Genomic DNA, 26,453 nt, shown 5'->3' with positions numbered 1-26,453 from the left:
ACAGGCAAGTGGTAGGTTAGCAAAGAGCGAACATGTTTCTAATGCAATTGGGGATTATTTTTGTAAATATCTCACAAAAGGAAAAATGCCTGGGACATGATGGTTTGAACAGCCACTTCAACCTGAGTACAACGCAGCAGTGAACATGTTTTTTGCGTCACAATGTTCAATTGACTTGAGTTGGTATTCCACATTGTGTATCTATTCTTGCTTCTTAACATATTTTACATAAATCCTGTCTATTTTTCCTTTATAAGGAGCATGTATTTCTGGGATGAGCAGAGCAGAGAGTAGAGCCCAAGTGAAAGGTGCCAACACTGTTGTTACTGTTGACTCTTGTTTTTAAGCTTTTTGTCCCCCAGAGCCTGTGAGCACGAGCATGGTCATTTGGTGTCTGCTCCAAAAATCAGCATGCCACGTTGTGTCCACTCTCGATAAGGAGACTTCAAGTTTACAAAAGCAAACAGCATTTATATGGCAGGAGGACTTAGTACCATCTCCAAAGTGAAGGTCAAGTTCAAGGGAAGTACTTACGCTGACTTTAAAAGCCTGGACAGTGTTGTCCAGCAGCAGTACGTTGCACACAACTTGTGTGTGGTGCCTGTCTCGCTCCAGCTCCGTCGCCCGGACATTGTAGGATCTGCCAGCAGGCAAGCGGAAGCGCGCGCTCATCACGCTCCTACCAGGATCTGTGAAGTCGGAAGACACAGCGGGAAGGAGAAGTGAGTGACGAGCGAGACAAAAACAGCAACACAAGTACAACTACAAAAAGGAGTATCATTAGGGCAATGTCTGATCTGTGAACACACATAATTGTACATTATAGCGCAATGACGGGTGCCATTGTGATAAGGCAGCAAATCCATATGCAGGATTATGATGTAACCTCCTATCACTGCAACATAACTAGGAAGATTGTACAAGCAAAGACTTGTCTAAAGAATCTCAATGAGTACCAAAAAAGCAGCAAATTCTCTCGCAGGGAATGGGGAAAATACAGTGCGACCAAGTACTACTAGAGCACTTTACTAAGAGCGAGCTACTTTGAAATAAAATATCACAAATATGAGTTTTAAGTATTATATTGTATCTTATATTATGGTGGAAAGACAAAATATAGATTGTAATTTACAGATGGATAAGTATGGTGAAATGTAAAATGATGAACATGAACAATGAAAATGTTTCATCAAATGAGAATATATATATATATATACACACACACACACACACACGAAAAAAGTAATACCAAAGCAGATTTTAAATGTTTTTATTCCTCCTGTTTGATGAGCTCAGAATGTGACCTTCAACATTGAAGTCCAAGAAAGTTAGGAGAACCATGTAAAAAAATTACATCTTCCATCATTATTCAGGAAGTGACAATTCTTCCTGAATCATTAACTCATTTTATTCAAGATTAACTACTCTTTACTCAATCAAATGCCTTTTCCCCACTGTTATGACTTAAAATGTCATTTCACCCCCCAAAAAATTTTTATCCTGCAATATCCGTGTGTTGATGTGCCTTTAAGGGGCGTGCCCAGTGAGTTAATCAGGAACTGGGGTTGGCTGTTAACCATGTCTGCTCCATGCTCCTTGCAAGTGCTTTCATTTTGTATTTGTCTTTGACTGTCCTGTTCAATAAACAGCTGAAAGTACATTGCTGACTGCTGCTCCGTTGTTGTTGTTTTTTGTTTTTTTACTTTTCCCTTACACGAATACAGTAGGCTATTATTTTAATCCAAAATATGAAATCAGTGTGTTGACAATTACAGAGAAATCAAATGCCCTCTGCAATTGGCTGGCAACCAGTCTGGGCTCCAGCTCACCCACAACCCTAATGAGGGCAAGCGCTATAAAAAATAGATGGCTGGATGGATGGGAAATAAAAATCCAACTTTCAACAGCACCTAGATTTCCATAACACAAAAATACAACTGAGGGTCAATTACAGAGCAAATGTCTAAAAATACAAAGTCACAAGGTTGTGTTACTATACACTTTAATACTGTACCAATGTTATGGAACACCATTCTTTTTTTGAGTGTTCGATATTTTCAGGTTGCCACATGCACACAGCTAAGCAGTATACACAAAGACACATGCTAACCCAGACACGTGTACTGAAAACTTTGCCTGGCTGTCAGCTTGCGAGTGCACCAAGCAGGAAGATGAGGGGAAGGCAGAGACTGAATCACTGCTGAATGCTAAAGGAAGGGACGAGCAGACACTCTCCAATCACTGGCTCACAGTGGGATACATAAATGATGAGGCCTGACACACAGACTTTCCCAACAGGCTAGCTCGCCTTCCACTGCTCTCTTCCTGTATGAACAGTTTTGTGCCATCCAGCTTAAAACAAATGCATCACACATACACACTGGGGAAGTGGCTATTCACTGAAGAGTTGTGGATTTAATTACACTGCTTTTCCAATGACAAATCTGTAGGCTGTGTAAAATGAACTCTCTCAATACAGTGGCAGTGCTACATTTGAATGCTCCTTAGCGTCATACAATTTGGAGTTTGACCTACATTTTCTGGAAAAATATGTCTTTTAAATGGCTCAAAACTTTGTCAGTTATGATGGTGACAGTTCAACCCTGGAAGAGAAAATGACCATTTCTATTCTTTCCTGTGGGAAACAATGTTTCCAAATTTGAACCAATCGTAAAATCAAACATCATCGCTATTGTGGTCAACTTTAGAGTTTCCTGTTCCCTAAATTAATAGCTTCTCTCAAAACTTGTACGAATGCAATTGTTTTGGTATCCTCTGATTAATCATTTGATCATTTTATTTTGATTATATTCAGTTCTTGCTCTTTTTCTGCTCTTCAAAAACAAATATAGTATATTGCAAAAAAAAGATCCATCCATCCAGTCATCCATTTTTTCCGTACCCTCAAGGCTTTTTTTCCGTACCCCCGTACTGCGCAAAGGCCAGTTTGGAATCACTGTTTATGATTGTTTTTCAGACAAATTACTCGCCTTTGGGGGGGGCGGGGTTTAAAATGCCCGAAAATTCCCCAAAATTTAATAGCGGCCAATAATAGTTGGTTTGTTAGTTAATAGTGGCTGGACGTCTACCATACCAGTGATTAATCATACAGATAAGTGTCTTAACTACTATTTTTTATCACAGCCAAACAGCAAGACTGTTCCAGCTTTATAGCTTTATTCTTTGCTCTTCTGTCAGGTTTGGATGCTCCCAATGTCCTTCCTAATCCATCAATCTATTTTATTGTATTGTACCATGTACTAATTCACAAATGTTTTTCAGCATTTCATAATTTGGTGCTTTACTGTAGTCTTCTCTTTGCCCTGCTGAGCTGGACAGGACAGCCACACTTCCCAGAGGAGGCTCTGGTACTCCGGAAGCGGACTAACATTATTACTTCCTGCAGGGAGCAGTGCTTATAAATTGGCAAGAATGTGTGTGTAAGCGTGTGTGTGTCCCAAGACCGTAAACAGTCTCACTCTCTGGTGGGGTCCTCCAGCGCTCTCTCAGCTTATCGTAAACACAGTCCTCCAACCTTTCCTGTCTGCTGGAACACACTTATATAAATACATGCATAAAACACCAATGACGGCCCGATCCCAACAGTAAAAGCTCATGAGTGCTGTAAAATGCCAAGACGTACTGAAGAAAAAAATTATTCAAAACGGTCACCTAGGCCCAGCAAACAATTGTCCACAGTTTTCTTATACTAAAGATTCAAAGGGAAAGTTACACAACAAAAAGGCACTATTATCCCTTCAATTGCTGAACTTTACTTGGCCTATACATTTTTTTAATATTCTAATTTATTCAAGAGCTGAATTGTATCATTTCGAAACAACTGAAATGAGACGATAGCAGCTACATCAGTGTGCCATAAACTAGGCAACAGACAAACAGGGGGTCAACTGCACATCGACAGGTGAGGGACCTTACATGACTGAGTTTTCAAAATAAATGAAAAAGATTTCCTTGCAGCTCTTAAACAATATAGTGAAACAACCCCAATGGGGTCATCGAATAGGGACTGAAACATTCCCTCTCCAGATTTTCCAGCCAGTCTGGGCACAGCTCTGTGGTTTTGTCTGTATCCACCAGAAAGTCACATTTAACTTGTAAACTTCCACATAGACAATGACACAAGCCACCGGCACGCAGACCAAAAGAAACTGCCAAGCCGTCGAACTTAGAAGGGTTAGTTTGAAGCCAGTAAGTCCTCTGAGGACAATAGAAGCCAACAATAATACTTTTTTTAATTTCCTGAGGAAGCGGAAGCAGAGTTTCCGAGCTGCACAGCGCTAAGTGATGGAGCTTTGAATAAAACTGATCAAACAAATCATGGTGGCCTGGCCTAAAACTCTAAAGGTTGAGGTGGAGTTAAGTGCAGCTTGCAGTACACAGGCCGACACTGAATCTCTGCATAGATTTTGCCTTTAATGCACCAAAATATCCCAAAATGCTATTAAATCATTCAGTTGTGGTAGGTGCTTCTGAGTTCAAAGGTGCAAAAATTCAAATCACTGAATCTAGATGTGGAATGGCGGCACGGTGGACGACTGGTTAGAGCGTCAGCCTCACAGTTCTGAGGACCCGGGTTCAATCCCTGGCCCCGCCTGTGTGGAGTTTGCATGTTCTCCCCGTGCCTGCGTGGGTTTCCTCCCACATCCCAAAAACATGCATTAATTGGAGATTCTAAATTGCCCGTAGGCATGATTGTGAGTGCGATTGGTTGATTGTTTCTATGTGCCCTGCAATTGGCTGGCAACCAGTTCAGGGTGTACCCCACCTCCTGCCCAATGACAGCTGGGATAGGCTCCAACACGTCCGCGACCCTAGTGAGGAGAAGCGGCTCAGAAAATGGATGGATGGATAGCTGTGGAATGAACCACAGTAGGGTTCAGCCAAACATAATGTTATGGGTGAGCCATTTTTTTTATTTTTTTTTTTTACTATCACCTAACTCACTTTGCTTTGGAAACATTCTAAGAACGAATCAACATGGCAACTTTAACCACGTTGACAGTAATCACTGAAACTAAGTTTGCACCCAACTCCTAAAATGCTTAATTTCCAATATTTGTATAGTTTCCTGGCGGCACTGGTTAGAGCGTCTGCCTCACAGTTCTGAGGACCGGGGTTCAATCCCCAGCCCCGCCTGTGTGGAGTTTGCATGTTCTCCCCGTGCCTGCGTGGGTTTTCTCCGTGCACTCCAGTTTCCTCCCACATCCCAAAAACATGCAATGTGAGTGCGAATGGTTGTTTGTTTATATGTGCCCTGCGATTGGCTGGCAACCAGTTCAGGGTGTACCCTGCCTCCTGCCTGATGATAGCTGGGATAGGTTCCAGCACGTCCGCGACACTAGTGAGGAGAAGCGGCTCAGAAAATGCATGGATGGATGTATAGTTTCCATTCAAAGCCCTGAACGGAACAAAAAAATGACTCACAAGCCACCTGACGATTTGATTACAATCCAGAAGACTACGATTCAATTAGATCATCAATGCATCTGCAATTAATGCGTATTTTTCAAATTCTATAAAAATAATGACATATTTTCACGATTAAAACAAATTACGGACAAATTTACTACCACCATCTCTTAAGAAAACAGAAAAGAAGACGTATAAAAGAGAATGTCACAAATGTTTCTAAACATAACATAAAAACAATCAAGCTTATCGTGATGAATATTTGCATCTACAGATATGCTCCATCAGTCTTATCGCACACAATATACAGTGGGGTCGTTCCTTTACCATGCTCATAACTCAACACCGGTAGCTCAAATCATCTTTCCCCATTGAAATGAATGGAAGTGCAATTAATCTCCTTAAGCCTCAGAAAAAACACCAACACACATTTTTATAACTGTTTTTTAATAAGAAAAATAGTGAGCTACAATACTGTATTCTGATCAAACGAAGCAATAACAAATCTAAAGAGAATGTAAAGAATTAAAACATTTGGGCATCAATGATTTTATGCTCCAATGGCCATTGTCCTCCTTCCTGTTTGTGTTCGTGTGTGTGTGTGTGTGAATGTGTGTGTGCGCGCGCGCCTGTGCGCGCTTTCACAAATAAATGACTCAAACTGGAGTAGCATTAATTGTTTCTCACAGAGGATAAAGAATATACAGCATTCCTGTGAATATCATTATATTGTCAACATGTCTTGCTACACCATTTGGGTTCAAACATCTGTTGCTTCGAGGGTTATAACTACCACATCATTGATACTATTTTCATTAGCCTGTCTATGGCTTTTTGCCTTTTGTGTTTGCATTAAGCTAATGGACTTCCGTAAGTTATGTGCTTTGATTAAATACACAAAGTCAAATTCTCTTTGTTTTCTCTTGAGTTGTACAGTGAACTTTAAAGGTGGTTTGCAGTTTAAAAATTTTTTTTTGTCATATTTGTTATATTTAAACTGCCTGTATGACCTGAGAGCAGAATATTGTTAAAATGATTGTTTGAAAAATCATCCCTCTCTGGCCCCATCTAACTCATCTTATATCCATCCATTCCATCTACTGCTTATCCTCACCAAGGTCACAGGCGTGCTTGGGCCCAGCTGACTCTGGGTGAGAGGTGCTAGACCGTTAACTAAAAATTAAATATGCTACTGCTATGCTTCTTATTGAATTTAAACTATTATTTTAAAAACTTGGCACGACATGAATAGCCAATCTGACACTGTAGAGACAGGAGGAGTGCCTGAATAGATGTCAATCATTTGCTCACGCGCACTGCCGCACACACAGCCTCATGGGGAGTCACTGCAGTCGCTGGCAAAGGAGACTATTATCATTTCTTGGCTGGATTATTTAACTTTAGTTAGCAACAAATGTTAAAAAGATGGAATTGGACAGCTCTTGAGTGGTAAACATATATATAGATGGTGTCCTATACGCGGACGGCTGCATATGGCTGGGCTGGATAAACCACGACCTACGTCACATCACTGTTCATTTCTCCCAACCTTAAGGTCACTATCTGTGGTATTACAGTATTTCATTCAGTTTATCAAAGTGTCAATTGGCATTATTCTATTTATTTATTCCCCTGACTTTCTGCTGGGTTTAGGTCAAAAGGGTGGTAGCCACTCCATGTGTAAACAACTAACCTCATTCTCCACTTGACACCATTGAACCTAGACCTGATCTACCTGATGGTTGACGTTCCCATATTTTACCAAACAAACTTTTTCTAGTATTTGGAATATAATATTAGCCCTATGGTGTCTCAGTAAACGTGAAATATTAAAACCATCCACGCAGTCCTGAGTTCCAGATATCTTTCTGCCGGGAGGCCTGAAAGAAGGTCATTAAAATTTCTCGAGCTTATCCACGTCACTAGCGAAGAGCTCTGCCTACCGCTCCGCTCCGAGCCAGCCCTGTCAACATAAAAAAACGTGTGCTCTCACAAGTGGGTCTTCTACACAGAGGCAACCAATCACAGGAAAGGGGTCAATCTTAGCCAAATATAGACAAAGCAGATTAAAAACTGGGTCAAACAGAAGTAGCTGTCAGAGGGTTCGTTTCTGGACACTCGTATGACAAAACCAAGGTTTTTTTTTTTTTTTTTTTAATCAAACTGATACTTTTATACTACATATATGTTAGAGAGTCACTTTATGGTCTAAATATCCAAAATATGGGACCTTTAAGTTTATTGCAATGCCAGCAAGTTTCATGGCACAGACAACATTACCCTTGAGGATAAATATTTAGTTTTAGGAACATTTAAATGTTAATTGTGTGATTGAGTCCAATCTTTAGTCTCCCTCGCAATCTCTTCTCAGTATTGTTGCTGATAAGTGCTTTTCTTAAGGCTACATAGCTGCCACTGCAATGAAATGCAGTTACTGGATAATCTAACTGCTGGTCTAGCTTCTTTGGTTAATGCTTTAAAAGTATTTGTGTGCATGTATATCTCACTTAAAATAGTTGTGTACAAGATCACATTTGGCCATAGGGGCACAAGTTGAATATAAGATACAGTCCTGCTCACCATTACTGGCACCCACGGACTTTAAGTACTAAATGTGTCTCCTAAAGAAAATACATCAAGTGAAGTAACATTTTTCTATAGAGAACTAGTGTTTGATACAAAAGAGCAAATGATAACATTTTATGGACAGATGAAACAAAAATAGAGTTTTTTGGCAATGCACACAAACAGTATGTTTACAGACAGCACATTGAAGCTTTTAAGGAAAAGAAGACCCTGCCAACAGTCAAGTATGGTGGAGGATCCATAATGCTGTGGGGCTGCTTTTCTCCATATGGTACTGGAGGCCTTGGCTGTATCACATGCGTGGGGTCTGAAATCTGCCATTGCGAAAAAGAACCCTGCAAATGTTCAAGAGCTTGAACAAATTACAAAGGAAGAGTGGGAGAAAACACCACCTGAGAAGTGCAAAAAGTTTAGAAAGAAGAAACGTTTGGAGCCAGTCATTGCTACCAAAGGGTGTGCAACTAACTATTAAGGAGGGGTGCCAATATAGCTCCAGATGCTGTTTTCTGTTTATTTATTTGAAATCACAATATCTAAGTTGAAAACAAAACAATTTTCTTTCTTCAATTACTTTGGACCTCCAATTAAGAGATCCTGATGGTATAAGACAGTACATTACATTTCCATTTATTACTGAAGATATTATACAGGTTAGGGGGGAAAATTAAGGGGTGACAATAATAATGAGCAGACCTGTAAAATCAGGCAGCAGGCTAGCAAATCATGTTAGGGCTTCTGCTTTGTGTTCAGGCCTCTTTATACTCCCGCGCTCACGCGGCCGATAGCGCCCTCATTGCATCACGTGACCGACACTTTGACGCGCAGAGGGCACAAATTGTCCGCGCGCCGAATGCCGCGGACATCATCTCTCGTGATTGGTCCATTTTAGTCAGATGCTGTGATGACGTACTCAGCTTTCCCCTTGGTTCTACATACCACCTCCATTTGTTCTAGTAGACACTCTTCCACAGTCGCCATTGCTGTTGCTTTGCTCCTTGTTCCGGAAAGGAAAGTACCGGAAATAGCCATAAAATGCAGAGGATACTCCCCCCTGTGGTGTCCTAGCCAATACCAGCCGCAGCGACACCCCCGACTTGTATGTGTTGTACTTTTGCTATTTCTAAATATTCCCCTATATACCACAAATGCTGTGGCCATGTTTGTTCTTATATACAGTATCACCCTTTATTGGCTGTCAGCCAACAGAGTTGCACAACAAAACATGTGAGGTTAAACCATTTCTTTCAATTTTCTTTTTACAGGATCAGTCCTTACAAATATAACATTAGCGTGACAACACATCATAATCAAGTGTAATAGAAACAAAAAAAACAGAAAAAGATGCAGGATTGATGAAAGCGGCACGTTCACATTCAAATGTTAGCAGCTGTTTCCACCCTCATTTACCTATATTCATACCTTGCAACATGGTTACACCAATGCTTCTCGTGGTCACTTCTAAATATTTATTGTACAGCTCCGAAAACTTGACTTTCATCCGTCCATCCATTTTCTGAGCCGCTTCACCTCACTAGGGTCGCGGGCTGCTGGAGCCTATCCCAGCTATCATCGGGCAGGAGGCGGGGTACACCCTGAACTGGTTGCCAGCCAATCGCAGGGCACATATAAACAAACAACCATTCGCACTCACATTCACACCTACGGGCAATTTAGAGTTGTCAATTAACCTACCATGCATGTTTTTGGGATGTGGGAGGAAACCAGAGTGGGTGCGTTTTCAAATGGGCGTGCATTTATGATATCTAATGATAACATTGCATATTTTGCAAGTGACCATGCTACCAATCAAATTTTTAGTAAAATATCTCCACACGTTTGAGGCACTACTGATAGTTTGCTGCGCCGACTGACCCCCTGTGGATTTCAGCGAGGCGTCTGTGTTGTTAATGCCAAAACATGTGATTGCCAATTAATTGAATAGACGTTATAACCGTCATTGCAGAGTGATAAAGTCGACACACAGACTAGTCTAGTCGTCTAGTCGGTTCAACCCCCCTACCACTTGGTTGAAACAAGGCTCAAGTACCAGTGCAGTGCAATTTTAGGCCAATAACTTACTGTGTCGCAGATAGCCTATGATGGTATCAACGTTAACACGTCCATAGCAGAAGTTTTCTGTCGGGACGCCTAGTGTTGGCTCAATTTTGCTCATCAAAAAAGATGTTGTTTGTTGTCAAATTTGTATCTTCAGTGTGATGCTTCCTCGAAGACTACACACAGAAAACAAATATTGTTGAAGTGTCTGCATCTTTATTCTTTTTGTCAATATATTTAATAGTTCCACTGCAGACTCATTAACAACAGTGGTGATTCAAAACAAAGGAGCCAGTAGAGCTATGCAAGAATGTAGTGCCTCGAACGAGCAAAAAAAAAAACGCAGAATCAGAGTTTTCGGATTTGAATCACATCCAATCAACTTACTTTATTCTGACAAGAGCTACAATGCTGCCACACTGCATTTACTTAAAAAATTAAAAATAAAATTCACGATTTTTAGCCTTCATTTATGGCCAACTCCATTTGAACTTACTGCACATATTTTCTGCACACGTATGAAGTTTTAGCTTGGAACCCTCCAACGGGATCTCCGCGAAATGAGGTGTCCCTTAGCCTAGCACCGAGCAGCTGCACGGAAATATACGGAGTGACGAGAACCGGCTAGGTAGCCAGCAGGATAGGTAGCCAGTCATCTTGTAACAAAGGTGGCAGTTAATCCAAGGCAGCAAGGATTTATGACACCAACAGGTGCCAAACCAAGCTACGGTACAGCGAGAGATACTGGTTAAAGTAAGTCATTTTAAACTAAAAACAACAACTTTTCCAGAGGGAGAAGTGGGAGCTAAAACGTGCCAGCATACTCGCTGCTTTCTGGTGCAATGGATATTTTTCCAACAATCAAGTTGAATTTTTCTTTTGTTGGACTATTATTTCAGAATAGTACACGGAGTAACAATTCAATTCTGATTCGGAAGACATTCGCTACTGTCAATATAAATAGCGAATGGGGATTTAGAGGGTGAGGGTTTTGGTTTTAGGATTTAAAAAAAAAAAAAAAAAAGGTTAATGTGAATGTATTAGTCCATATAACATAAGGGCATGTCTTTGTACCACTGGCTGTACAAAGAGTTGAAGATGAAGAGATGTAAGTGGGTGGAATACATTGTGATGGGTAAACAGGGCCAAAACAGGAAAGCGTGGGCTCACCTGAAAAACATCACATTCTGGTTCTGCCTTAGCCATTGGTTCAAAAAACCCAGAGAAAGCAATTTGGTTTTTTGTCTTTTAACAGAAGAAATTTGTGTCTGGAGTAATCCTGCTTCTTGGCCACCATTTGCAGCATGCAAATTACAAGGTGCAAGCACAGCTTAATGTGTTAAACTCAAACAGCTGATACAAATCTCCCAGCACTGGGTTTTCTTAGCAAAGCTTTATTTCTGCTGGCATCATTCAACTGGGCCAAAGTCCTGACTCAGAGGTGCAGCCTTTATTTTATCAGTGCTGGCACAGCTTTGACAGCGAATACTGCATGGCATTTAAGAAGCTTAGCCAACTTTGACTCTAAATAGTCCGACTACGGCAAGAGTAATGACTGGTCACACGGATAGTTATGAAATTATGTCATTTTGATGTGTACTATCATTCTTTTATTTGTACAATTGAAATGTAGCCCCTACTTTATTAAAAAAAGGGCTAGGCTAAATAGGTCTTGAGGTTTGGGTTAGATGTGTCTGTGACATCACAGGGGTTACCGATAATACACACCTATGCATACAGATATGCAGTTCAGTAATTTCCAGTAAATATCAGTAGAGGTTATGGATTTATGCACGTCCATAGCAAATGGGATTAACATTGCCGGGTATAGGCGCCTGTTACAGATTAATCTGAGTTTACAGAAGATTATTGCGACGTTGGATAAAAACATAGGCTTACGCGAACTAATGAAACGGATTCACCTCCAGATTAAGTTATTATTGCATAAGAAAATAAAAATGACCTTAATCCAACAAAGAAACACACAGACCTACTGACAGACAACATAATACAATGATGAAAAAAGACCTGCAGAGAAAAGACAAGCACAAGGACATCATCCAAACAAGACAGAAAAGAATAAATTTTAACTAGCATATATCGTGAAGCCTAAATAGTGTTACCAAAATTGTGACTTCCATACTATACCTGTAAAAAAATACCTCAATACCGATATTGAAACAATAGCTTGGGGAAAAAAATTAAACCTTCAGTAAAAGCAGCGGAATCACCGACGACAAAACATGGGACTTTAAATTCTTTGTATTTTTCAAAACAAGTTCAGGCAGAGGAAGTTATTGAATAAAACTATTATATTTACCTTGATAAAATAAAACTGAAAAAGTTCATCTCAATTATTTTTAAACATAAATAAAATGATTCTCATCTGATTTATAGCCTTCTTTTAAAAAATATTTCTGTCACAAAATGATTTGGGAAAACCAGCACACATTTCTCTTTTTCCTTCCTTTGTTTTATGTGTCGGTTTTACAGTAAACTAACAGAGTGACAAACCGCTTGAAGCCAGCACATTTGTTTCCTGTTTCTTGGATAATTGTTCTCTATCGCCAAACGGCACACAGCACGTTCAAGGAGTGCAGAATAGTCCCTCTTAAAAGTACCAGTACCAAAAATATGGTAGCTTTGCATCTTTTAAAGTGAGGTACTGTGATACGACCTGTAGCACCTGAAACCCCACTCCTGAATTGAACACAATCTGTTCCATAAAGCTGATTGACTTCCAAGTCGTCCTAATTTAAGAACAACTGTCCCCAAGGGAAGCAGTGATGCCATTTTGAGTAAAGAGTGAAGTAACGCGTTGCTTTTCCCAGGAAAGTAATTAGACAACAGTTACTTTTTCTATCCAACAATAGTTACTTTGGCATCAGTCTCTCTCACCAAACAGTAATTTGTAGCTGGTGATTCATCCACAACGCAATCCGGCTGTGCAGACCACTGTTCTTCTCAACAAATAGAAGAAAGCGATTGAGAAGTGATTGTTTATTACACAATGAAAAGTGACGGCGCAGTACTATAAAAGTGCAAAGAAATGCACAATTTCACTGTCGCCACACTATTGTTGTTATTTTCCTTAGAAAAAAGTGTATTTGATTGTTAAGTTTTTATTTACACATTAAGAATACAGTTTTACTGCCCTGTTAAATGTGCAGTACAGGGTAAGGACTGACTCACTGAAGGACTTATAATACTTATCTTAAATATTTACAATGAAAAGTGAGAACTCTCAGATTTGTATGTAAGCTGGTTGAACGCGCTTGCTCAGCTGACGTCACGTAGTAAGAAAAAAGGTTCTCTCGCTCTTCGCATCAAAATTACTGTGGCGGGAGCAATGGTGTGTGTGTCACTCACTTTCACATTTAGGTACACACGCGCACAAAGGCACGCACATGCACACACACACAGTTGCCTTCATGGATTACAATCGGCAGTGTACTGAGAATAGCGTGCTTGTTTTACGTTTAGGAACTTACTGGATTGTGTTGGCATGTCCAGTCAGCACTAAATTGCTGATTTAACGTGGCTTCAACTACACTAATATTTAAGTTATGTTGATGACATGATTCTGTAACTTGTGTGGTGTTCATTACCAAGTAATGGGTACGGTTAAGCTAATGCTTTTTTTGTACTGTGGATAAGTGATATTATTGCCACTTGGGAGCTGCTGAAACTAATTAAAAAGTAACTTTTTTTCGAATTTAGTTACTTTTGGCCGGCACGGTGAGCGACTGGTCAGCACATCTGCCTCACAGTTCTGAGGACCGGGGTTCAAATCCCATGTTCTCCCCGTACCTGCGTGGGTTTTCTCCGGGCACTCCGGTTTCCTCCCATATCCCCAAAACATGCATGGTAGGTTGATTGAAGACTCTAAATTGCCCATAGGTGTGAATGTGCGCGCGAATGGTTGTTTGTTTCTATGTGCCCTGCGATTGGCTGGCGACCAGTTCGGGGTGTACCCCGCCTCTCGCCCGAAGATAGCTGGGATCGGCTCCAGCACGCCTGCGAACCTTGTGAGGATAAAGCGGTACAGAAAATGGATAGTTACTTTTGAAATCAAGTAACCAGTAAAGTAACAATGTTAGTTACTTTACTGATTACTTGAGGTTAAAAGTAAGTTACTTTTTTCAGGGTAACTGTGGCAACAATAAACGGAAGTAATGGAAAGACAATTTATTCTGGGCTCAAGTCGTCGCCTTACAAAGTCTTTAACTTTTCAGACTATTAAACCGTTCAGTATAAAGAGAAGTTGACCACTGTAAAATAAAACTAATCATTCTTTGAAAATGCTGACAGTGAAAATGTATGGGGAAAATGTGATGTTTGTTGGCAAACTGCGCTTCCTGCCAGTCATTAGCCATGATGCTTCTGGTTAGACACTATTTATATTAGCATCTACTTGGCCATATAGATTAATAATTGTGTTGCTCACATTGTGCTGTGCAGCCAGCCACTTTCCTTTTTGGTTTTGTCATTCTACTTTTCCCCTTGTCCACCACATTTACTCTTCTTTCCACAAGAGTTCCGTTCCGATTAATATCGATGAAGTAGGCATCCTTAATGCCACTACAATTTATCAGCAGCAAAAACAAACTAAGTGCAACTGTACTAAAACATTCTGATAGAGAACATTCATCCGAGAATGTCCTTTAATCAGTCTGAGGAACAAACATTCCATTCCATTTTCAACATCGCTTATCCTGGTTAGGGTCGCAGGGCGATGGAGCCTATCCCAGCTGACTCCGGGCGAAAGGTGGACTACACCCTGAACTGGTCGCCAGTCAGCCGCAGGGCACATATAGACACGGACAACCATTCGCACTCACATTCACACCGTCACTGAGTGGGAACTGAACCCACGCTGCCGGGACCAAAGTCAGGCAAGTGTACCACTACACCATCAGTGACAGAACAAACATGACCTACAAAACTATAAAGCAGAATTATAAGTCGGTTAGACGCTGTTAATCAGCTGCTAGGCTAACGCTCAAGTGGTGCTAAAATATGCAAGGACGACCAGGGCCCGATGATGCGTCCCGTATAAAAGCCTCCAAGAGCTGTTATGCATTGTCCTCTTCCTTAGTTGCTTTCTACTGGAGCTGAGGCGGACAGAGAGCAGGCAGAACCGCTGTGAGTCAGCCAAAGCCAGCCCCCCACCTCACGCTGAAATCAGAGAAACCACAAGAATGTAACAGCTTCTGTTATTATCCCTCCCTGCTGCCTCACGGCCTGATAGCCTGCCCCACAGTGAGGCTGCCTGTTTCCCCTTCTCATCTTGTTCTCTCACTCCCATCTCTCTCCCACATAGACTCAGTTTATACATGCACAAATACACCCTGAAACACACAAATGCATTTTATTTCCTACTGTGAGCGGCTCCAAACACAAGGCTGTCCGACACACTACTGAACAGATCAATGGGCTGAAGGAATATGAGCCAGAAACAGTCTTAGCTCCTGGCACTGTCCAAATTTTAATGGGCACACGCACGCACACATTATATTTTAGTATTTGGATTTCCACTACTAGCAGAAAAAGTGAATCATTCAAGTGAGGCATTAACTGAGTATTTTGCAGATTACATACACCATGTCTTCAACTTGGACTTTTTAAGAAAGCCTGTGATTTCTTTGAGAGTCAGTGCCAGTAGGGGATGCATGAATGACCTTTTCAGTAATGTTGCTAAGAGATAATGCAACTTAGTAAGAATGGGCATTTGACTAGATTTCCACGATTGGATATGGGGAAAATTAACAAAAAGGGTATGGAAAATCCCTCTGAATATTATGAACTCCTATTTCCAAGGCTGTGTTGTATTGTGGTGTGTGTGGATGAAGCTCATGATCATGTTGTCCTTCTTTAGACAGCAAACTGTTGTTTATAGCCAAATAGGGTATTCCCTTTCGCCTTGATTAATTAACAATCGATTCAGCACAACCATCCGTTTTCTGAGCCGCTTCTCCTCACTAGGGTCGCAGGCGTGCTGGAGCCTATCCCAGCTGTCATCGGGCAGGAGGCGGGGTACACCCTGAACTGGTTGCCAACCAATCGCAGGGCACATAGAAACAAACAACCATTCGCACACTCAGTCATGCCTAAGGGCAATTTGGAGTTTCCAATTAATGCATGTTTTTGGGATGTGGGAGGAAACCGGAGTGCCCGGAGAAAACCCTCGCAGGCACGGGGAGAACATGCAAACTCCACACAGGCGGGCCCGGGATTTGAACCCGGGTCCTCAGAACTGTGAGGCTGACGCTCTAACCAGTCAGCCACCGTGCCGCCCGATTCAGCACAAATCAGCCAAATTCTTAACTATCAATGAATCTATTCATTACTTATTCTTATCCCATCCCTACCAGTGAAAATGGTTCCCAGTATGTCCTGTTTGAGTGGAGCATCTTGGAAGTTAAGGGGTTGAATCAGTTGAGAAATATAGACGCACGAGTTAAATTTGTAGAATTGCGACATTCTTTTAAAGCTCTCCTCCACTCCACGCCACCCCACCCCACCTCACCCCCCATAGCAAATGTGGATTTCTGGGAAGTAATACTGGTAAAAACAATGGGCCTCTGTGGAATCTAGTTTTTAGTTAGGAATTGTGTTTTTTTTTTTTTCTTTTCTCTTAGCCAAGCAAGAGGACCCAGAAGCGCTGCTTAGTGAAGGTGCCTTAATGCAACCTTTCCAAAAAGATGTTACCATACCATAATTATTTACAGCAGCAATATTTAAAGCAACAGGTCACCAACAAAGTTAACAGACTCTACGCGAAGACGCTGAAGCAGCAGCAGCAGAAGAGAAGAAAACACTAGCCTGTGGAGAAGAAGCAAGGAAGCACAAAGTTACCGTTATACTAAAAAACAATGACTCACAATGTTAATATTAGATATCATAATAGTTCTTTTGGTAGCCAATAATTTATGCCATGAGAAAATAAAATTCCAACTTCACATTTAAGAAAGACTACATAGGACAGTGAATTTCCACATCAACATGAGTTTAGCCTCTTAAGTGATTCTCACTGTTATGACGTTTTGCACAAAGGTTAAGGAAAGGTGTTCTCAAAAGTTAAAAGATGTGGCTTTCCGAAGAGGTCCATTGCCTCAATAACACAGGATGGAAACAGTTTAGGTGCAAACTGCGTTAAAAGTTGTAAATTTGTGTTGGTTTCAAAATACCACTCACTGTTCTTGTAGGAAATCTTATGGTGAACATTAACTCCTACCCTCAGGCTGTGGGTTTAAATCAAAATAAAAAAGGTGGCCCATATGTCAACCAAAAAAGTGAAAAGAGAGAGCTACATGTGAATTTGTGCTGTTCGGAGTGATCCAACTCATATAGGTGGACACTGGCCACACCCTTCACAGGAGCAAGCCCATCAGCCACTTTGTAACCGAATATCTGCACACTGACTGTTCACATAATCCGTGCCCTTGAGCTCTAGTCTTTGCATAAATCTGACATGCACAGTAAATTGACATTTCAAACTTTGACTTGAGCAAATTGTACTAGCCATGATGATCCAAACAACATTGAAAGTCACAAAATAAGAAGCCAGAATCACAGCATAAAATTAAACCAATGTGCCGATGTTGTTTGTTTGTTTCGGTGTTAAATTGAATACAGAATTTTTTATGCTTCCTTCCACACATAGCGCCAAGTACAAATAAGTTAACTGTGTTAGATGTTCCAGAAATAGCTGTATCGGGATTATGGTTAGGAGCCAAGATGCAGCTGCAAATTGGAAGCGGGTCCAAAATGCCAAGAACTGGGTACCCTTTTAGTAGGAATGAGATTAGTTCGGCTAATTAATGGTTTGTAAAGCATAAAACTTCATCATCTGCATCCTTAAAAGAAAAGTTGGACAGACTGCAGTGAAAAAGTATGACTAACAAACACTGACGTGATCATAAATATTGAACAGGTTTAACATTTACAATTGTCAGCGCTGGTCGGTTTGTGAACAAATTGGGGAAGAAAAATCAATCTTAACATCACACAACAGGATAATCAGTCAGGATCAGCTTTTAGAGACTGACCATCGGGCCTTTGCTGACAGTGTGGACTATCAGCTCTTTCCTGCGAGAAAATCTCTGAAAAAGTAACATTTGCTACAAGACAACATTTTAAAACTTCAGGGCAAAGATTTTAAAAATTCTTTGTCTGATCAAATCCTGAATGAGACTTACTCTTCTATGGACACAAGCTCTCTTTTCATTAAGACTCTCAATTATATTTCGTTTCGTTGGATTTGTCACTAAAACAAGACGATGGCTTATCACACAAATTGGCTCACTACCATTGTCCTGTCCTGTTTTACACACATACATATACACCCTTCCTCACAGGGTGTATATGTATGTAGCACTGCCTTCCCAGTCCACATGGGATCAAATCTTATGTTATTGTGGTTATATGCAGTTATTATTTTTGTTGTTGTTGTTGTTCCTTTCGCTCTGGTCCTTCTCAAACCTCGTTCTGGCTGACTGCATTTCTAATAAAGATCCATCTCAACACAAACTGCAACAGAGGGAGTACATATCAAACTCTCACGTTGCACAGCAAAAGTGTTCCGGCATGAAAAGGCATACAGATCCACCATATTGGATGACTATCTATAACCTGGCTATAGCACGTGAAGCCCAAAAGGGGGACAAAACAAACTGTTCCTGGCTCTGACCCACAGCGCTGCAGCAATTGTGAGCTTTGACTGCTCTCTTTCAACTAGTAGTTTAACAGTTGTTTCAAAATGGAAACTTGAACACACGCTAAACTCTTGCTTGTACACGAAGCAAGTTAGAGCTGGACAAAGTGGAACACATTTTGAAAAGTGAGTCTCTTGATGCATGCCCGCATAAATGTAGATGTGTTGCTGTGTTCCTAAATGTTGATGCAGGGCAGAATTGGCAGAGGACAAGTCAAAACAAGCACTGGAGCATAACTCTTGAGTAAAGAATTGGAAGCCAGCTGTACTTACATACCTGAGGTGTGGACATATGGGGGTTGGGCTTTAGTGGAAGACTCCTCTCACAACAGAAAAAGAAATCTTATGGGATATTATATCCATTGGCAATCAAAAATAACATGGGAAATATTTTAGTGGTCCCAGAGTAAGAGCTTTTCTCATTCGAAGTTGCCCCTATTTCACCTTCAGATTGGGGTAGGGCTGCTGCACAATTACTGGAATTTCTTGTGTATAATGCGCACCCATGTAAAATACACACCACCAAAGTTTACCTCAAAATTCTGGAAAACCCTTCGACCTACGTATAACGCATTTTTACAATGCATGATTTTGCTTGTACCCATATGATCAAAACATGAAGTATTATATTAACTGTATTTTGTTAGTTAATTCTAGTAATTATTCGGACTTTATTTGAACACGTAATACTTTTTATTTACTTGCTCTTGTTTTGAAATTCACAGCCCTACTTTTATTTAGTAAATGTGAAAACACAGTTATGCTCATATTTGATTACCCAGGCAGAATTTGTAAGATGGGTACAATTCTTTCAAGAAAACATTAAGGGCCAGGCAAAACAAATACAATTTTATTTTAATGGGATTCAATTTAAACTGTCAAGCATTTCAGAAAAGCATTATCATTCAACAAAACAGAAATTAATGATGGTTGTTGTTCAGTAATCAGTCGTATTTAAAGTAAATTAATATTTCACAAACTGCCAGGGTATATAAACTTATGAGCCCAATTGTACACATTATGCGTACCCCTATCATATTGGAATGAAAGTGAAGGCTACATCTCTTTCATAACCTGTAGGTGGCGGTGGTATATTAGAATGAAAGTGTAGACCTTTCTCAAAACGTCTCGATGGCGGCATACATTTATAAAAGGGGAAAGTTTTTTTTCATTTCCCCCTATACCTATGTATAATTCGCACCATTTACTTTTGACAATTGGGGGGGGGGGGGGGGTGCGCATTATACGAGAAATTATGGTAATCAAATTTTAATCATGATCACGATTCAGGCTGCCATGATTAAATTGACCTTATTGTGTGCAATTTTTACATCTGAAATGCAAACTCTGTTGCATATGAAGCACTTTCTCAACCAATAGTCAGCCAACCAGCAGGGGCGAACGCATGGTTAAGGGTTCCTTAAGATGCCTACACAACAAGCAAAGATTAGCAATGAAGAGCTATCATGGTGAGGAGCCAGTGCCTCGTAAAAAAAGGATCACCATCCGTTTTCTGGACCCGTTTCGATTCAGGGCAAGTGACGTTAAATAAAAAGTCATATCCAAAGAGTGCAGCAGAGTTGTCTCTCTTATAACAACTTATTAGTGGCTTTGCTGTGTACATTCAATCTTTGTCCATCTTTCCATTCTCTGTACCGCTTCTCTTTACTAGGGTCGCAGGTGTGCTGGAGCCTATCCCAGCCGACTTTGAGCAAGAGGCGGGGTACAGCCTGAACTGGTCGCCAGCCAATCGTGGTTCAATTTTTTGTCTTAATATAAATGGCGACTTTCTTGTTATTTTACTTACTGAGCCGCCCAGACATACATTTATCGCTTTGGTACCTATTGTATAGTCACCGTCACACTTCTTTGCGATGATTGATATTCTTTGGCATCACACAGAAAGCCCCCTCCCACCCAAAAAAAATAATAATATGTGTGGGGAGTTAAAGCTTTAGATACTCACTGAGGTATCTCTAGCGAGATTAGTTTTGTTGGGATTTTAAAGGCAGATGTTTAATAATGTCAATGTACAGTATTTGTGAGAAATGATTACTTTGCAACAGAACAACACTACTGTAACTCTAGAACAAGAACATGGTATTGAATTGTGATTCCCTCTATAGCGAGTGAGTCCAGCTTTGGATGAATGAAATACAAGACTTTGCAACATGAGAGTTATTGGGTTACTGTCTTCTAGTGTCAGTGTCAGATTTCAGGCAGAAGTCAAACAACTTACCTCATGGTCACTATTGAAAACATGACTATGTAAGAAACCATGTTAAAAGGAAAATGCAAATGATCCAAGAATACACCATGTTTTTATAACCATGATGTGGTTTTCACATTAATTCTGTCCAAATGGCAACATTACAGGCTGGTATAATTTCACGTTGTGATGCAGTAGACCTTTTCATATTTAAACTACAAAACTGAAGCAAACAACCCAGTCATGAAACAGAACGTGAAGAGAAAAGCAAAGTTTCATTTCCAGGAACTGCTGGACTATTCAGATATGATTTTGACAACAGCTCCTGCAAATATTTGGGATTGGAAATAATTAAAAACCAATAGGAGCCTTGCTCTAACAAAGCAATACAACATGAATATTTGAAGATGCTCAATCAATAAGTGTAATGTGACTAGTTCTGAGAAGCAACTTAAGACCTCAGCTAACTTGTCTCAGTTAGGCTCTTAGTTGGACGGGAAATACAAATCTATGAAGGTTTGAAGGAGAATGGTAAAGAAAGTACACGACTGGCAGAAGATGTGCAAATGTGGTGGCGAGAAGCCAAATCAATGACCAAGTAGTTCTGTCACATTTGTGGATTACAAACACCATAAAATTAGAGAGTTGGCCAAACACAATGGTTATCATTTACTGATGGGTGCACATCCAAATCATCCTGTGCCATAAAATATATCTGACTAGCTGAAAAACCCATTTCTCCACTTTATGATGATTTAGACTTTTTAATTTCTTTTTCATTTGTTGTATTCTACTTTAAACTACATTGGCAAACAACTATCGGGAAAAAAATGCAAAGGGCACGACTTACTGAAGATACAAAAAAAGGCTAAATTTTGTATCTGGACCAAATGCCAACAATCCTGCATTATGAAAGTAATATTTTAAGATTTAGTTAACAGTTTGAATAATGTTCACAGGTCAATATTGGTTGGCTAATTTTACCACACAACACCATCAATACCTTTTTATCAGGTCCCTTAATACAAACTGCCAGTATTAAACAGTCCTTTTGACAGCAAAGTCAACTACATATAAAGTCAGTCTAAAATGTTGTATATGAAATTTAAGATTAAGATTATATACTGTAGCCAGAATTTTATAAAGGTTCTGGTACCTGGCAGTTTACAGCCTTAATATAAATCTCTGGCAAAAGGCATTCATATCAAGTGCTCTGTAAAAGATCCTAAGAAACTATAAACTCAATGAAGTCTTAAAGATTTACTGCTTTTCTAATCTATCCAACAGAATATGGTAAACCTCACCGAAATGATGCAATCTATGTAGCACTAGAATTTCTAGCTAAATATACACACGTTATCCAGTCCCAGAAAAAATAAATGAAGTAAATCAAGCAACATTCAAGTGACAGGCCAGTTTTAGATTGTCCTCGTGTTGTGTCAGTTTATATACTATTTTAACTGTGCGGCCTCATGAACAGACCAACAGGAAGACTGACCACAGACCAACAGACTCTCTCGGAGGCATCTGGCTGAACAGTTAGTGATGGCTGTTAGTCTGGTTTAATTTGAGCAATGCTGGTGGGCCAGACTGAAAGAACATTGACTCAAGACACGAGTAATCGGAGTGCTCTACCAGTGTTTTGCCACGCTAGGCCACATTTCATGCCATTACAGTTACAAGATGGGCAGCATTCAAGGATCAATCTGAAACCGAAGCTCAAGTAATACGTCAAAGGTCCCTTGATGTCCATCCACTTAAATAGTAAATCGGCCAAAATGAGTCTATCGATAGCTCTGCAAACAGATATCGCCCAACTCCAGACTGGGCTGCAAGCTTTCCAAGGGGTTCCAGTTGGATGGACAGGCAGCTGGTCCACTTGGTTAAACATGAACAGGCTGCTCTTTGACAAGGCTGTCACCACCGGACGGCATCAGTCAAAGGAAGCCTGGTCTCAGGCAAATGAAGGGCTCTTAAAGGTAAACGCCACTCTATCTGAAATTAGTCCAGTTATACATTTTAAACAATTTTAAACTAAGCACCAGTAGAAAGTGTATATAAACTCTTACTTAAAGCTTAAAGAAGGGGCCACTGTTTCTGATCCAAACAGTGACGTTAAAGTGGTGCCGTGCCAACTGTAGTGAATCATTCAATCATTTATTATCAAGAGTTCAATAGAAACAAAACACTGAACGTTACCAGATGAGTTTAAAAATAAACTGGTTATACATAAGAATGGAAACAAAAATACATCCAGCAAAGAACTGTGCTTAAAATTGAGAGTGGTGGCTTTAAAAGGAGGTGCCTGGCCTGTTGAGTGTTATGCGAGTCAACGAATTAAGTGTAGAGTTGGCTGTTGTGCGCTCAGGTTGGCGGCTGGCTGTAAACTGGCTAACTGTTAGCAAGTCTAAGTCCTTAGTGCATGCGCATCAGTTGAGGCGATAGCAGCTTGTGTATGAATGTTCTTATTACGCGTTTGTTTTGTTATCATTTGTTCAATAAAGCAATCAAACGCACCATCGGCTGTGTCTATCCTTGACCACTGGTGGGAGTATTACAATGTGTTCTAATTAGCCGTGGTAGCAGTCTATATTAAATTCGCTTACAACTATACCTTGCGTTGCCAATCGTTGTGGTATGTGGTATGATTTGCAGTAGCTACATTTTAGAGTGAAATAATCCCAAGCTTTGGACATTCTCTGCCTCTTATGCACCCTTTCCTCCTGGCTCAACGCTATCGCGCCAACTTATTTCTTCACGGAGTGGTGCGTGAGTCTGCAGTAACATTAGTCCGTGTGGAAAAAAATAGCACTGTCAAGCGTCAAGACGGAGATTTTGGTTTGACTTTTTTTGGGGGGGAATCAAATTATTTGAGTTAGTCGAGTAATCGTTTCAGCCCTAATATAATGAACACCTAACATTTACAGGTGAGAGCAATCTTTTGCAGATGCCTTTTACTCCTGTGAGATTACCACAGCACCAAGGTTTATCCATTTTTTTGCCAGACCTTAGTAAGCACATGTCTACATGTGCGTTTCTCATGACGACAAGGTCATGTATGCTGCGACAGTGAAAGCTGGGTCATCAACACAGGCAATCTAATCTTAAGCATCTGGGTCATACTTAGCATGCGAGGCTGCGGAATTTGTGAGAATCCAGGTATGGATTCTCACATTATCCATCTTGAAAATCTGCACACTTGTATGACAAATGGGGCTAACCAACCTTTGCGACACTGGTAGAGTTCCAGTCGCAAATGGAGGGCGTGCAGCAGTATGCCAAATACATTCAACTGTGACAATTTTGCAACTCCATGTGAATAGTGATTGTTCTAATAATCTAATTGTACAATAATGCATGAAACTTCAAAATCACAAAGAAATTAAAAAAAAATCCCTTCTTTTTGACAACGCCACACTTGTTTAAATGTGCTGCACTGCAGATATGCCTCTGCGTGATCACATTTCCCTTGGGAACTTCAAGGATTAAAATTAGTATAATAGATTAGTTTTGTTATCATTAATATAATTATTTATTAGTAAGACTTATTACCTTATTGGTAAGTACGCATGGTCAAAGGACAGGCCTTTTACTTGAGTATATATCACCGGTGTTGCGCAGAGTCCACGCTCTGTGCTCTAATCTAGTCGTAAGGTTTAGGATCCATCCCTGGCCGTCATTGTAATGAAAGCAGGACTTGCCATTGGCCCAGCAGTAGACAAGGCAGGGTGTACAGTCGCTCACTTGCATGAGGGCTAATTTTAGCAAGACAATAAATAGGATGTGTAAAGTGTATATCTTTCTTGATCCTTGGGGTATTTTGGTATTAAGACACCTGATACCTGGTTTAAATTGTCAAAAAAAAAAAAGGCATAATGTGCCTCTATGACACAGTTTGACCCTGAAACAATAATTCCAATTATTTCTTATGGGAATAGTAAATGCAGCCTTTAAAGTTCCCAAATACATCAACAGGGAGCATTTGAATCTTTTCAAAGGCATTTTCTTTTGATCGAGCTCTTGTATCAAATGTTATCAGCATGTGTACCTAATTTTTTGGCAGGGGTTAGGGACCAAGCCCAGACACAAATAGGGAATGGAGGCTTGCATTTTTATAAGTGCCTTCAGTAACAGTTTGAATCCAAAACTATAATCCCAAAACATGTTGATGGCAGTTCAAACTCATATTTCTTAAAATTTGAGAATAAATGGCTCGCAGATTATTTGATTTTTTTTTTTATGCATTGTGAGTGAGAGGACACTGGCATGTGTTGCCACTTTGCAACCTAAAAAAAATATAAATTACTACTTTCTAGCTAGTTTACTCCACTTTTGCCTCAGTGATACATAGATACTCTCATTTCACAAAAACAAACATTGCAAATGATGCTTTATCTTTAGTCGGTCACTGACTGTATCTTACTTTGAGCAGCTTACAGTTACCAACTGATCATCTTTTAACTCCACCACTGCCAACAGCAATTCAGACCCTTTTCTGCATCACCTTGATAAGTTTACTACCCTGCTTTCTATGGCATCAACCTCTCAAGGACCCTTGTCTGCCTGTCGGACCTACTGGAATCTTCCATCATACTTTTGTTCGCTGTCAAGTCGGCCGGCTACCAGCTGTTAGCCAACGCTTATAACTCCTCTGCTTACAATTTATGGAGGCATTAAAGAAAAGAGCACAAAAATAAATGGATGGCACGAATAGGTAAGTTTTTCAGTAAACAGTTAGTAAGGTTCTACAGAAAAAAATTTGCAAATGGTGAATAACAATAAGGCGGGAGTTCACTGTCAGGCTGCATGCCATTTTATCGGCGCCTGAAAGAAGTTTTATCTTACAAATCAGGCACATTCACCTATGCCTCTGTCAAAACACTCCAATAAAGTAAAAACTGTAATACCACCCAAAAAAACCAAAAACAAATCTGCAATATAGTGGGCCCACAATACTGAACCGCAATATAGCGGGGGTTTACTGGACACAGTATTTCATCAAGTGTTTAGCAGCACAGGGGGTGGCAGCTGGCAGGGGAGAAATATACACTCTTTCACTGATCCATGATGATCCCCAATCACACAGTGACTGGTTTTAAGGAATACTTCAAAGACACATCCAAGATAGGAGTGTGTAATAATCTACCAAACCTCCAATGACGAATGAATCCTGACCAAAAATTTAATGATGTGTACATGCAATGAAAAACGAGGGCTATGCATGCACACAAACGGCAGGAGCAGATATGATATGAATATATCAGCTGCAGCAGGAAGCAGAGGGGCCGACTGCGACCCAAAAGATGTGGCATGGATGGAGGAGGATTACGTCATCGAGAGAAAAAAAAAAAAAAAAAAAAAGGAGGACGTCTCAATCGCATGCAGGCTTCACTGACATAAACGAATAACTCAGCACTGTTTGATTAGCAACTGTTATGTGCCAAAAAAGTACTATTA

The 26,453-nt window shown here is 40.3% G+C and overlaps 1 protein-coding gene across 1 annotated transcript in view; it reads right to left on the bottom strand.

Annotated features, from left to right (window-relative positions):
- Positions 1 to 26,453, bottom strand: part of ptpn4a (protein tyrosine phosphatase non-receptor type 4a) — a 68,170-nt gene that overhangs the window by 40,487 nt on the left and 1,230 nt on the right. The window contains exon 2 of the mRNA XM_061691897.1: positions 535 to 689. Coding sequence (XP_061547881.1) covers positions 535 to 672 — 138 coding nt within the window. The 5' untranslated portion in view covers positions 673 to 689. The remainder of the gene's footprint in view (positions 1 to 534; positions 690 to 26,453) is intronic.

Source organism: Phycodurus eques, chromosome 12, assembly GCF_024500275.1.
Source record: "Phycodurus eques isolate BA_2022a chromosome 12, UOR_Pequ_1.1, whole genome shotgun sequence".
NCBI classification, from domain to species: Eukaryota; Metazoa; Chordata; class Actinopteri; order Syngnathiformes; family Syngnathidae; genus Phycodurus; species Phycodurus eques.
Note: the sequence above shows the minus strand (reverse complement) of the source record. Positions and strands in the feature narration are given on the sequence as shown.